The sequence below is a fragment of the Colias croceus genome, chromosome 29 (genome assembly GCF_905220415.1).
Source record: "Colias croceus chromosome 29, ilColCroc2.1".
Lineage (NCBI taxonomy): Eukaryota > Metazoa > Arthropoda > Insecta > Lepidoptera > Pieridae > Colias > Colias croceus.
The window spans coordinates 1,415,725-1,431,378 of NC_059565.1; the positions used below are offsets into that span (position 1 = coordinate 1,415,725).

General features: G+C 35.1%; 3 protein-coding genes across 5 annotated transcripts in view; 1 reads left to right on the top strand and 2 right to left on the bottom strand.

Annotated features, from left to right (window-relative positions):
• LOC123704336 (scavenger receptor class B member 1-like) overlaps positions 1-15,654 on the top strand; it is a 91,159-nt gene that overhangs the window by 53,270 nt on the left and 22,235 nt on the right. The window lies entirely within an intron of this gene.
• On the bottom strand, positions 5,500-7,285 carry LOC123704340 (carcinine transporter-like). Its single transcript, XM_045652686.1, has one exon. It carries the CDS (start codon positions 7,196-7,198, stop codon positions 5,546-5,548), a length of 1,653 nt encoding a protein of 550 aa, XP_045508642.1. The 5' UTR covers positions 7,199-7,285; the 3' UTR covers positions 5,500-5,545.
• Positions 11,328-13,084, bottom strand: LOC123704341 (carcinine transporter-like). Its single transcript, XM_045652687.1, has one exon. It carries the CDS (start codon positions 13,045-13,047, stop codon positions 11,395-11,397), a length of 1,653 nt encoding a protein of 550 aa, XP_045508643.1. The 5' UTR covers positions 13,048-13,084; the 3' UTR covers positions 11,328-11,394.

Sequence of the window (15,654 nt, forward strand, 5' to 3'; positions counted from 1 at the left end):
GTCAGGGTCGACGACCGTTTGAATTTTTGGATAAGTTATTAGAAACATTAATTACACGTGTATTTAATAACTGTTAATAAATTAGTTTTGAAGAAAATAATCAAACCTAAACGCATTAACAAAAATTTAAAAAATGTGTTCTAATTGTCTTTTGACACTTTCCATGACTTTTTTATATTATTTTGTACTTTATTTTAATGTTAAGTTTTAACCAGATACATAATACTTATATAAATTAGTACTAGTATAGGTAGCACGCGGCTTCGCCCGCGTTTTCAAAGGTTCCGCATAGTTCCCGTTCCCGTGGGATTTCCGGCATAAAAACTATCCTATGTGTTAATCCAAGTTACCCTCTATATATGTGCTATATTTCATTGTAATCGGTTCAGTAGAATTTGCATGAAAGAGTAACAAACACACACGCATCCTCACAAACTTTCGCATTTATAATATTAGTAGGACAATATATTATTATTAACATCTATAGTAATATAATAAAGCTGAAAAGTTTGTTTGTTTGTTTGAACGCGCTAATCTCAGGAACTACTGGTCCGATTTGAAAAATTATTTCGGTGTTAGATAGCCCATTTATCGTGGAAGGTTTATAGGCTACCTATATATTATCATCTCGCTAAGACAAACAGGAACCGAGCAATGCGGGTGAAACCGCGGTGCATCTAGTATCATATAACACACACACATTTCACACTTCTTGAGATTGTAGTAATACTATATAAGGAGTCTATATTTAAAATCCATTAATCCAAAAGCTTCAGATAGCCATATTACGCTAGCTTGCCAAATAAATATACAAAATACATACACCCACTTAAAAAAAATATTACATCATCCAAAACGCTTATAATATAGTTCGGAAGCTATCCATAAGATTCTTTGAAAACTGCTACACTTTTGAATAAAGCGTCGAATATGTTATACTTGTATACGTATAGTCTATTATTATTAGTCTGTGGTTATACATAGGTACATAAACAAAAACTGAACAATATTATTCATAAGTTCATACACACACATACATAAGTTTATTTACTAATAACAGGTTTATACATAGATCTATCTAGTCAAATCTTCGGAACAAAAAACTCCACTATACTTCATTTTTATAATTAAAGTCTACTAAAAAGTTACAATACTACTGTGTACCTAAGTAGGTATAATGCATTGTTTCTAACTTGAAAAGTTTTTAATGTCACATTAAGGTGCCAAAATGCTAGTCAAGGTATTAGATTTTTAAGCTATTGCTTAGCTTCTATCACGGGCCTTGAGCGCGGGGACCGAATCGAAAAATTCCGTAACGAAAAAGCCTCACGCTCCCCACTCCGACGGGCGGAGGTGTGGCTTGAAGGCATACTAATTACTATGCCAATAGCTTTACCGCGGCAGTCCCCGAGTGCCACACGTCTTTTTTTATAGTTTTTACGCCAAGTTTAGTTTTCACATACGCATCTAAAATTTCATTCCGGCTGTATGTCCCTATGTATGATAAAAACTACGCATGTCGATGCATTTTTTTCTAGATAGAGCCACTAACCACTTTGTATAATAGGTACTTATTTAATTAGGTAGGTACTTACTACCTCGTTACTTATATTAAATTAGTTGTTACGTGTTAAAATAATATAGTTAAAAAACGACGAAACGAATTATTGTATTGCCACCGATCCTTGATAAGTGTACAAAATTTGGATAAAATTTGTCCGTTTAATAGGTCAAAATCGAGCCTTAAGGAGTCGGTTACATACAAATATACAGGTGAAGCTAATAAAAGTGTACATACAAACACGAAGAATGCAAAAATTTCCATTCCACATTGCAAAAGCCTTTGATATACCGTGATCAAAACGCTTGAAAACCATATTACCACAGTAAACAGTTACAACCAGTAGGGAAACTTCATACAAACGTTCGAAATGGCTCACGCACACAATTAAGCGTGTTTACGAGAATCGTAAGGGTATTATGACAATTGAAAAATATAAGAATACCCTTACGATTCCCACAAACACGCTTGCTTGTGTGCGTGAGACATTTCAAACGTTTGTATGAAGTTTCCCTACTGGTTGTATCTCTATATCGTGATATGATAAAGTTTAAAGATATCTTAAAATCTTCCGTTGGGAAACACCGTTCAAATTAACTTCGATTATTTTTTATTCGTATATCATTTTTTGTGTTTTTTGTCGGATTCCGTGTGATTATGTTTTTTTCGACTAATCTTCCATCAGTATTTTAAGTTATGATCTTTTAAATGGATTCTTTATTGTTTCAAACTCAAACATTTATTTATTCAATACGACTTCTTCTAGAAGCATATTTATGAATCGTCATCTATACATATATGTATAATAAATCTGTAGCAGGGTCAATTCTGTACATTGAAAATATTGAAAAAATAAATAGCAATAGTGTTACTGGATCGACACCGAACCCAAATATGTGATTTAAAAATTTTTTGTCTGTCTGTCTGTCTGTATGGGAAGACATCACGTGAAAACTAACGGTTCGATTTCGATGTTAATATAATAGATACGCTAGAAACATAACCTTTTCTCAATTATTTGCTAAAAACTAAATCTGAAAGTTCCATATAATTTATAAGCGCTCAAACACAAACATTAATTTTAAGTATTTACGAAAAAAAACTTGTTTCTTTTATAATAAAAATCGTTTCGAACTGACCTAAGACAACCTTTTATTATAAACGGCCTATAAAAAGCCACAATTAATTTTAAATTCAAAAACGTAATTAACTTTAATACTTATTTGCAAATCAAAAGTGAATTAATTAATTTAATATGATAATTACGCAATTAAACGGTTTTATTCGCAGAAATTTTTTCGTTTTTTTTTTTTTTTATTTAAAATGTCTCATCAATTTTTATGAAAGCTTATTCTAATATTATCATCTACTACCTACACATTTCTTTAAAAGAAGAAATATTTTTTACTAGCTGTACTCCGCGGTTTTACCCGCAGTGCTCCGCTCCTGTTGATCTTAACGGGATGATAAATAGCCTTCCTCGATAAATGGGCTATCTAACCCCGAAGGAATTTTTCAAATGACCAGTTACCGAGATTAGCGCGTTCAAACAAACAAACAAACTCTTCAGCTTTATAATATCAGTCTAATTATAAGATTTTGAGATTGACTTACAGAAGTACGTATTTGTAGTTTTTACTTTTAAATATCTCATTTCTACAAAAATATTTTAAGAAAAAAGCGAGATTTTTACGTCAAAACAGCTGACTGGATTAGTATGAATTTCCGTCACAGAGATAGTTTAAATTATTACTAAGAATATAAGCTTTTTATCTGATAACGCGAGCTCACGAATCCAGTTACTAAATTAATTCACATACAAATATAATTAAAAAACGTACATGGAATTATTCTAACACGATGGAAACAAGATAATTATTTAAGACCAAAAAATAAAATAATTAGCGTAAAAATAAGTTAGTAATGTTTTCGATTAACCTTGATTACAGTTCAGTTATTTTTTTATTGAAAATATCGCATTTTTATCGGTATTTCGCAAATGGTGTAGCAAATATGGTCAGACAGTACTTTCGTAATGTGTCCTTTTTTATCAAAAAAATGACACATTACGAAAGTATAAAAAAAAAAAATCAGATTAAGTATCACCTCTAATCGTTAAATGAGTTTAAAAAACCACGTTTAAACTCAATAAATTATTGTATTGTCACCGATCCTTGATAAGTGTTTAAAGTTTGAATTAAATCTGTTCGTTTAAAGTAGGTTAAATTCTAAAGGAGTCGGTTACATACAAACATACAGGTGAAGCTAATAAAAGCTCGGAATGTGATGTGCGCGAACCAATCAGTTCGACGCCATGTGACATCTGCCCGCACTTGGTCACTATATACTTGGCCAGCATGGTAGATAGTGGCCAAACCCTTAGGAGGTCTGTATCCTAAATTGGGATAAAATAATACAATATTCAAAGTATGTAAATATTATGTTTTAAAAATTCGATTGTTGAGAGGCTTGGTATGGCAAAAAGATGCGCGATCGAATCCGCCCCTCTCAAAAAATCTCATATGTGTAATTTGAATGCTATAAAATATTAGAGATAAATAATTTTAAAACTTAGGTTCTAGGTTCCATGATATTATTAGCTATAGACTATAATCAATAGCAATATTCTGAAATCTGTAATCATAGTTTTAGAATTATAGTCTCAATTTCAGAGCAATAGTATAAATAAATAAATAATAAATTAAATTATTTATAGATACTTCTAGGTTTTACGATGATTTTAGGCTATAGTTAATTAATATCAGAAGGTAATATATAAATAAAATTTCAGATTTAAACAATTTGAGGAAAAAGCAAAGATAGGTTAAAAACTATTAAGTTAATTATACCATACTAGCTTTCCGCCTGCGGCTTCGCCAGCGTTTTCAAAGAAAATCCCGCATAGTTCCCGTTCCCGTGGGATTTCCGGGATAAAAACTATCCTATGTGTTAATCCAAGTTACCCTCTATATGTGTGCTAAATTTCATTGTAATCGGTTCAGTAGTTTTTACGTGAAAGAGTAACAAACATCCATACATCCATACATCCTTACAAACTTTCGCCTTTATAATATATATTAGATATTATACAAGTAAAATGAATGTATAAAAAAACATAATTTATTACTTCGATTTTGAAAATTGGTCAATAATTACTTTAGACTTGAAGCAATTTCATTCATCAGTAAAGTTTATCATTATGCAATAGCATCTGTTAAACATGAAGTTTTATCAAAATTATTTCAGCCGTTTTTGAGTGTCATGGTAACAAACAATCTAAAAATAATCATTACATAATAGATACCATAAAAATAAAAAGCCAATTAAAATACATTGCCCCTAAATAAATATATACATTAAGGTGTCAATCAAATTATACATAATTAGACCATACAAAAATTTAAGATGAAAAATTTCCTCTAACCTTGAAAATCTGCTAATGGCTTAACCTTAATGATGACCCCTTTTTGCTTTTAATAAAATCGTATTGACTTAACATACATGTCATTTACCTTATAGTGCAATATATAACATACATATATAAACATACATATTTGTGTAAATTTATGTTCGTCTTATTATAATATTACTATCTGTGGCCCGTGGTTTCATCCGCGTGGCTCCGCTCCTGTTGGTCTTAGCGTGATGATATTTAGCCTATAGGCTATATAGGCCTTCCTCGTCAAATGGGCTATCTAACACCGAAATAATTTTTCAAATCAGAGCAGTAGTTCCTGAGGGTACCGCGATCAAACAAACAAACAAAAATACTCTTCAGCTTTATAATATTAGTATAGACATATCTTGCTTTCCGTTCACTGCTTCGTCTACATTAAGTACCATTATAACAAGGTTCCTGTTCCTATTGGTATAAAAAAAAACACATACACTAGAAAAATACGTTTATTTGTACAACAAATATAAATCTTAACGTCGACATTATACTAAACGTAATTTAATTCAAACAGTACTTAGGTTACATAATTATCTGTTCACTTTTTTATTTAAAAATGGCACATCGAACAACTTAGTATTCAAAATCATATTTTCTGCATCCTCAAAAGTCTGTGGCATAACCCTACCAGCCGTTTCTGGTACGGGTAAAGAACATACCACTCCTACTAATGCTATCACCCCTATTATTGCTAAGGGCAACCATGGTACGAAGTTCTGTAGGTATACTATATACGGAGATATAACTGTAGCTAAATACCCACATATATGTACCACACTCGCTGCTGTTCCTCGCACACCTGTTGGCATGATCTCCGCACACCATTGCATAGCTGCATTACTTGACATGTTAACAGCAAACCTAGCTGCTATTGCACAAAGAACTGATGGCACACCACCGCCTATAAAAATCATTACGATACAAAAAACAGCGCACACTGAGAGCGTTACTACTGACATTAATTTTCGACCAGTTAGATCTAAAACAAACGACACTATTATAAGGGATGGTAGTTCGGTAAAGGAAACAAGAGTAAATGATAGGAAAAAGTCGAAACTCAACGAGCCTATGCTTCTGAAGAGCGCATCGAACACTATAGCACAGCACATATACAATAAACACATACAGATAAACACTTTTCTAGTTAATGGTCGCTTAAAAACTTCCATAAAACTGCAGCTATCGTCATCCTTCTTATTTTTCATTGACAGTTGGAAATCCTCAATCAATTCAGGCGGAATAGTTTTACCGTTTGTTTTTGCTATTTTCTTTACTTTTCCAATAGCGTCGTCCACACGATTTTTAGATAATAACCATCGTGGACTCTCTGGTAATATGAATGGAGCAAACGTACAGAATGCCATCGGGATACTCGTCACTAAACAGAATATCTTCCAGTTGTTGCAAGCCAATGCAAGCCATGGTATCACAGTTGCGCCCAATGTTAAGAAAATTGCGAACGGTAGATTTGTTATTATCGACCTATACTTCGGAGACACGTATTCTAATACTATAAGATACGCCATCATTATACAAGTGTCATAACTCATGCCCATAATGAATCGGCAAACAGAAAATACAACAATATCCGAAGCATAAATCGAGACAATGTTGGCGAAGCATCCGATCATGTTACTCACTGTGACGGCAGGTATTCGACCAAATCTATCAGAAATCCAGCCAATAATTAACCCTCCTACGATGGATCCAAGGAAGAAAACAGACTGCGCGGTCGCTTGATAGCTGTTCTTATCGCAGAACCAACCAAGATCACTGGTGATAGTCGGGTATGGGATTTCTGTTTTGTTGTACTCCCAGCCGTATTGGCACGGTTGAACACCCCATGTTTCGTTCGGATGTTGTCCAGTTAACAAGACCTCTGTCCAATTAGCTATATAGGCGGAACATTGCGAATATCCAAAGCGACTGTTTTCATCTGATGGTACAGCCAATGTTCGTCTTTCAATGGCCGTTAAGTTCTCCAACTCTGGTATCCAACACCAATGGTTCGGTGACGCTTCAGTGATGAATAGCTGACCGAAATAAACCGATACATCAGCCAGATAAAATGGACCGCTTATAAAGAATAAATACCACTGGTATTTGCCAAATTTACCGGCAGACGATAGCAGATCGTCATAATCGACCTCTTCATTGGCATTTGAACTTTTACGGTCTGTCATTTTATCGATATTGATGTTTCGCTTGTGGTCTATGTGCTATTTTGTTGGTGTTACAATGTAGTAGAATTACATTATGTATAATACGTCCTATCTTTAGGAACTACGTTAAGGCTGTTCGCTTACGTCTCTTATAGTGAGATTTATCACTTATGCAAATAAAGTAAAATCATAGGTGTTTACGACGCTTATAAAAGTATTAAACACAGGTGGATAAACAACTATTTTATTGATGATGTAATATTCATCTCCCGGCAGTCAGTTCAGTTACTATGGTTGTTATCTAAAGTTATTTTTAACTAATTACTGTCGTTTTTATTCTGATATCATCTATAAAGATAAGACCAGATTCATCATCTTTTATGAAATTTTCGTATCTCTTGCAATCTAATTCCTCCGAAGTAGCTTAAACTATTTTCATTTGTTTTCAGTAGTTCTGACTTCTGAAGTTGTTATTTATGAAGTATATTTACTGCTTAGTGTTTACGGTGTATTGGCAAAACAATTTTTACCGGTCAGTAAGTTTTTCTGTTTATGAAATACTTTTTGTTCAATATTATTTAAGATGTTTTTATGTCTAAGTCCTGAACTACAAATTAATAATTTGAGTCTTGCAGATCAGAGTATTCTGCTATTATAGAATCTGCTTTTGCTTTCAATTTATACCATACTAGTTGATTGACTTGGTCTACTCTCTAAAGTAATATGTTTCTAATCTTTCTTTGCTCCTATTGGTTATTTTAGAGCTAGCGCGCAAGAGCAACTTTTGTCTCCGCAACTATTTAGTCTCTCCCATCACCTCTATGGGCTAATAAGAAAGTGCGCGCACGTAGCGACGCAACTCCCCATAGTGTTGATGGGAGAGACAAAATAGCTGCGGAGACTAGTTGTTCTTGCGCGCTAGCTCTTAGACTATAGCTTCATCAATAAATTCTACCGACCAATAAATCGCATGTTGTACCCATTGTTTTTTTGTTTTGTATATTTATATGTCGGCGCAACGACAATAAACGACTACCGTCAAACTACTAAATAATTATAACTAGCTAAAGTTTACTTAAATCTTTTTAAATAAGTGGTTAAATTAACGAAATAATTAATGTTTGTTAAAAATGATAAAAATTCATTGCAAAAATTAGAGTGGCAACACTCTCAAACTAATTCTTGTGAGTCATGGTTTAATTTAAATACGAGCGTCCGACGGCACAGAGCACATTCACGCGCCGGCCGTTGGAGCGTTCGGAGCTCTCTCTATAATTACGACGTGGAATAAAAGGGCAGTAAAAATACCTACAGGCGTTCTACTTCGAGTATGAGCGCCTGCCCTGATGATGGTGACGTCAGAATTGCTGACGTCACACCTTTTAAAAATAGCCTTCGGGCCCCTTTCTTCCGTCATCAGAAGTTGGATAGAATTCAAGCTCACTCTTTTTAAATTTTAAACGTTTACGTAGTTTTGTAACGGCATACTGGCGTTTGTGTTTTTTCTCGTGCGTTGTGTAAAGTAAAAGTTTGTTACGTGGATTATTGTAACGGGAGTGTGGTTCATCGAAGGAATTGTGCGTGCTATCTGCGCCTCTCTTTGTGATAAGCATAAATCTACGAGAACCTCCGAGAAATCTACGAGAACCTCCGAGAAATCTACGAGAACCTTCGAGAATCTGCCTATGTCACAAATGAGTAGGTGTTGGTCGCATGATACGCGAACGGACTGCTTCTGTCATGTGGAGTGTTTAGTGTTATGTAAGGTCAGTGTGGCCGAGGCAGTGTGTTTTTGAAATCCCGAGATGAACTACCGTAGTATTGTAATACGAGAAAAGGCGTACGAGGACGTACGATTGTCAATATGGCCGTGTTAGACGTAACTTTGGTTTAGTATTTTGTGGATGAATAGTTGTCATTATTTCATGTCAGAACATGATTAGCTTCTTAGATTAAATAATGTGAGTACAAAAAACTGATTTCTTAATAAAACAGTTAAAATCTACGAGAACCTTCGAGAACCTCCGAGAATCTACGAGAACCTTCGAGAACCTCCGAGAATCTACGAGACCCTCCGAGAAATCTATGAGAACCAACCTCCGAGAAATCTACGAGAACCTCCGAGAAATCTACGAGAACCTTCGAGACTCTCCGAGAACCGACAAAAAACATGCCAAGATTATAACTTGACATTGTTACAGACTTTTACAACGAGGCTGGTGCAGAGCGCGCACCGCCTGTCAGTATGGCCGTGTCGGCGCAACGACAATAAACGACTACCGTCAAACTACTAAATAATTATAACTAGCTAAAGTTTACTTAAATCTTTTTAAATAAGTGGTTAAATTAACGAAATAATTAATGTTTGTTAAAAATGATAAAAATTCATTGCAAAAATTAGAGTGGCAACACTCTCAAACTAATTCTTGTGAGTCATGGTTTAATTTAAATACGAGCGTCCGACGGCACAGAGCACATTCACGCGCCGGCCGTTGGAGCGTTCGGAGCTCTCTCTATAATTACGACGTGGAATAAAAGGGCAGTAAAAATACCTACAGGCGTTCTACTTCGAGTATGAGCGCCTGCCCTGATGATGGTGACGTCAGAATTGCTGACGTCACACCTTTTAAAAATAGCCTTCGGGCCCCTTTCTTCCGTCATATATGTTCACTTCTTATTTCGCTAATTGTGTTGCTTATGCAATTAAGTATTTTATTATAACTAGTTCCTGAGATTAGCTCTATCAAACAAACAAATACTTCAACTTATTGATACTTTATAACTACTATGGTATGAATATTTTAAATAGGTACTAGTTCTGTTCTCTATTCACTTACGAAAATTCTTTTCCATATCCTTATCAATACTAATAATAAAATGTGAAATAAGAGTTGTATAAAATTATGTCTCTATGCCACTATACCGTTTTGGATAAAATTTGGAACTTTTAACTGGTTGAGAAATCCATTTTGTCTTATTTAAAAACTATCTGCGCTCCGCGGTTTCACCCGCGTGGCTCCGCTTCTGTTGGTCGTGATGATATAGGCTATATCCTCGATAAATGGGCTATTTAACACCGAAACAATTTTTAAAATCGGACCAGTAGTTATTGAGATTAGCGCGTTTAAACAAACAAACTCTTCAGCTTTATAAAATTAGTATAGATAATAGTCATAAAGAAAAAAAAAACGACGTGTGGCACTCGGGGACTGCCGCGGTAAAGCTATTGCATGCTATGCCTTCAAGCCACACCTCCGTGCCCGTCGGAGTGGGGAGCGTGAGGGTTTTCGTTACGGAATTTCTCGATTCGGTCCCCGCGCTCAAGGCCCGCGATAGAAGCTATGCAATAGCTTAAAATGTATCGAATAACTTCATATTATATTAATTAAATGACTTACAATTGTAAAACACTGCAATTGGCAGAAGAGTAGTTAAAAGCCTTGTCTAATCTAAACGTTTTAACTTAATTTTTGTACGTATAACTAGACCCACGCCTTGGTTTAGCAAAAGATGACCCGAAATCAACCAAAAACAAAGTATAACCTATATCACTTAAGGCGTAGGTTTCACTGTAAAAAGATTTCAAACCCAGTTGAATAGCTTTTCAGATTATCCATTATAAAAGTATAGTTAGGTATCGTAAATGAAAAAAAAAAAACATCGAAATGTATAAAAAGAAGATATAGGAACTTTATTAGAATGTTTTAGATCCTGTCACTTATAATCTACTACCTTTCCACCCGCGGCATCGCCCGCGCAGTCAAAGAGAAACCCGCATAGTTCCCGTTCCCGTGGGATTTCCGGAATAAAACCTATCCTATGTCCCGGGATAAAAAGTAGCCTATGTCCTTTCACGGGTTTCAAAATATCTCTATACTTAAATTTCATGCAAATTGGTTCAGTAGTTAAGGCGTGATTGAGTAACAGACAGACAGAGTTACTTTCGCATTTATAATAATAAGTATGGATCTTATGCAGCGTCTATATCAATTATTGCTCATAGTTACAACTTTCCTCACTTATAACGGATTCTAGTTTCATAGTAATAAAACAAGTTCTTATAAACACATAATTTTTTATTGTATTAAAATAAAACACATCAACTTCCACAATACGTTTATTTGTTACAAAGACTTAAACCTAATTATAATCCACGTCACATCAATTTTATTCATTCAACACTTGCGTAATATACCTACTTCTTATTTACTATTTATCTATGCGTTCAGTCTTTTCTTTAAAAATGGCACTTCGAATAACTTTGCATTCAAAATCATATTTTCTGCATCCTCAAATGTCTGCGGCATCTCCTTACCCGCTGTTTCAGGCACTGGCAAAGAAAATAACACACCCAAAATAGCAATCACCCCTATTATTGCTAAGGGCAACCAAGGTACGAAGTTCTCTAGATATACTATGTACGGAGATATAACTGTAGCTACATACCCACATATATGTACCACGCTCGCTGCGGTACCCCGCACGCCTGTCGGCATGATCTCTGCACACCATTGCATAGCGGCATTGAAAGATATGTTAACCGCGAACCTAGCCGCTATAGCACAAAGCACCGATGGCAGACCTCCACCTATAAAAGTCATAGCGATACAAAAAACAGCGCACACGAGGAGCATTACCACCGACATTAATTTACGACCAGACAGATCTAAACAAAATGCTACTATTATAATTGATGGTAATTCGGTAATGGAAACTAAAGTAAATGATAGGAAAAAGTCGAAACTCAACGAGCCTATGCTTCGGAAGAGCGCATCGAACACTATAGCACAGCACATGTATAATAAACACATACAGATAAACACTTTTCTGGTCAACGGTCGCTTAAAAACTTCCAAAAAACTGGAGCTGTCGTAATCCTTCTGATTTTTCACCGACAATTTGAAATCTTCAATCAATTCGGCCGGGATAGTTTTACCGTTTATTTTTGCTATTTTCTGCACTTTTCTGATAGCATCATCCACTCGATTTTTGGATAATAACCAACGTGGACTCTCTGGTAATATGAATGGAGCAAACATACAGAATGCCATCGGGATACTCGTCACTACACAAAATATTTTCCAATCGTTACAAACCAAAGCAATCCAAGGTATCGCCGTCGAGCCCAATGTAAAGAAAATTGCAAACGGTACATTTGTGATTATTGTCCTATACTTCGGAGATACGTATTCCAATACGATAAGGTACGCCATCATCATACAAGAATCGAAACACATGCCCATAATGAATCGGCAAACAGAAAACACAATAATATCCGTAGCAAAAATTGAGACAATATTGCCGATGCATCCGATCATGTTGCTCACTGTGACGGCAGGTATTCGTCCAAACCTGTCAGCAATCCAGCCAATAATAAACCCTCCCACGATGGATCCAAGGAAGGAAATAGACTGTGCGGTTGCTTGATAGCTGTTCTTATCACAGTACCACCCAAGATCACTAGTTATAGTCGGGTAGGGGATTTCTGTTTTGTTGTACTCCCAGCCGTGTTGGCACGGTTGAACACTCCATGTTTCGTTTGGATATTGACCAGTTTTCAAGACCTCTGTCCAGTTAGCTTTATAAGCATAACATTGTGAATATCCAAAGCGACTGTTGCCATCTGACGGTATAGCCAGAGTTCGTCTTTCGATGGCCGTTAAGTTCTTCAACTCTGGAATCCAACACCAATGGTTCGGTGACGCTTCAGTGATGAATAGTTGAGCGAAATAAGCTGTCACATCAGCCAGATAAAAGGGGCCACTTATCATAAATAAGTACCACTGGTATTTGCCAAAAGTACCAGCAGAAGATAACAGATCGTCATAATCAACCTCGCGAGATGCACTGGAGCTTTTACGAACTGTCATTTTCTTGATGTTTTGTCGTTTTTCGTCTATCGGTTATTTTAATATCGTATTTTAGAAATATCGTAGCAGCGTCATAATACGCCTTGTCCATATGAACTGTATTAAGACTTGTTGTCCTATTATCGTGATATACGCCTCTTATAGTGGGATTTATCTCTCGTGCATGCAAATACTATAAAACCATAAGTTTATATAAGTATTAAACACAAGTGCTTACTCACTATTTGTGATGATGTGATTTTTTCCCAGCATTCCTGTGGTTGTTATCTATGGTTATTTTATCTATTTAGTGTCGTTAAATTGTGATATTTCGGATACCATCACAGAATTTGATGTTTATATTATGGTAATTCTTGACTTACTATGATTTTGACGATGTCCTATATAATTATATTCGGTTTATCTCAGAATAGAACGCAAACATTGACGTATTATAAACTACTATACTCACAATCCTGCTCAAAAATCGTCCGAATCAATATCTGCTACGCGTAGTAGGCAGAGTTTTCGATGTGTGATACAACAGACTTTCAACTTTATTGCGACGAAATAAGGTGTTATTTTAATGAAAGTTTATTACTGTTTGAAAAGTTATCGACGACCTTTTTACAATTGTGAGTCTTGTTCTTTATAGTACGCCAATGATTTTAAAATAGGTATACATATTTCATACTAGCTGTGCTCCAGGGTTTCACCCGCGTGGCTCCGCTCCTGTTGGTTAGCGTGATGATATATAGCCTATAGCCTTCCTCGATAAATGGGCTATCTAACACCGAAATAATTTTTCAAAGTAGTTCCCGAGATTAGCGCGTTCAAACAAACAAACAAACACTCTCTTCAGCTTTATAATATTAGTATAGATTAGTAGTAGATTACCACCTATACCACAAGATAAATAGCCTATATTTAGTTCAAAGTAAAGGAATGGATAAACATTAATTCCCTAAATTTTAGTGTTTAAAAACTTTATTAGGGTTAAAGTCCAAGATCTAAGGAACTAGGTCCTGATCTACGAACTAATAATTTGTGTCTCGAAGGTCAGTATCCTACCATATAATTTGTTTTAATTGTGTTTTATCATAGTTATATCTATACATAATATAATAAATCTGTAGAAGGGTCAATTCTGTACATTGAAAATTTTGAAAAAATAAATACCAGGGGGTGTTACTGGATCGATACCAAACCCAAATATGTGATTAAAAAAATTTTTGTCTGTCTGTCTGTCTGTCTGTCTGTCTGTCTGTATGTGAAGGCATCACGTGAAAACTAGCGGTTCGATTTCGATGAAACTTGGTATAATTATACCTTATTATCCTGGGCGTAAAATAGGATACTTTTTATCCTGAAAAAATACGTAGAAAAAAATTAATCTTAATTTTTCAGTTTTATCCATAGACGTTGTTCCGTAGAACCGCGAACACACGTTGCGTATTATTATAGGCCTAACCGTATTTGGGAATTGGGTCCAATAGATATTTATAAGATGTTATTGTCAGAGGTCTCAAAATGGAGAAATAAACCATCAACGCGAAGACCGACATCCGCGCGGACGGAGTCGCGGGCGGAAGCTAGTAGGTAATATATTATTTCATTGAATACAAGGATGGAATATTCTAGAAGCATTCTAAATGGACGCATATATTGCTATTTTGATAATTAACATAACTATTGAAATTATGACTGAACTAAAATTTGTTATTAATAAAGTTGAATTCCTATATACTAATTTACGATAAACAAAAAAGACCATGCACTTTTTCCCTAGTTAATAGTTAGCTAATCATTCTGCCATCATGATAATACTATCGTAAATATTAAATACTAGATTTCCGCCCGCGGCTTCGCCCGCGTTTGCAAAGGAAAACCCGCATAGTTCCCGTTCCCGTGGGATTTCCGGGATAAAACTATCCTATGTGTTAATCCAAGTTACCCTCTATATGTGTGCTAAATTTCATTGTAATCGGTTCAGTAGTTTTTACGTGAAAGAGTAACAAACATCCATACATCCATACTTACAAACATTCGCCTTTATAATAAATATTAAGAATATATTAAGAATATATTAAGAATATTAAGATATTAAGATTAGTATCTCAAGATATAATCATCCTACTAATATTACAAAGCTGAAGAGTTTGTTTGTTTGCTTGCTTGATTGCGCTAATCTCCGGAACCACAGGTCTGATTTCAAAATTATTATTCAAGATAAGTAGTCTATTCGATAAAGACATCGACCAATAGGAGTGGAGTAATATGGGTAAAACCACGGAGCAGTTAGCTACTAAATATTAAGCAATTAATAATATTGCAAAGAAATTCCCACCAAGGGGTCATCGTATTACATAAAATGCAACAAGCCTTGTACAATGTACATATTGTATGACCTCAAAAACAGTTTAAGGTCGCTTCCGTCGGTTAGGCCTAACGATATCGCGAATTTGGTTTCCGGCACGGTTATTTATTAAAAAGTATTAATTAAGAAGTTCTTTATGTGAGAAGGGTTGTTAAAAAGTGTTAATAAACGCCTTAAATTATTACGCCTTGATGAAACCAATGTCTTAAGTTTTTTGCAGAAGCTTCGATTGTTTGAGACTAACGTTAGTG

Excerpts from the sequence above, each read along its gene's own strand:
- LOC123704340 (XM_045652686.1), bottom strand. The coding sequence starts at position 7,198 with ATGACAGACCGTAAAAGTTCAAATGCCAATGAAGAGGTCGATTATGAC.
- LOC123704341 (XM_045652687.1), bottom strand. The coding sequence starts at position 13,047 with ATGACAGTTCGTAAAAGCTCCAGTGCATCTCGCGAGGTTGATTATGAC.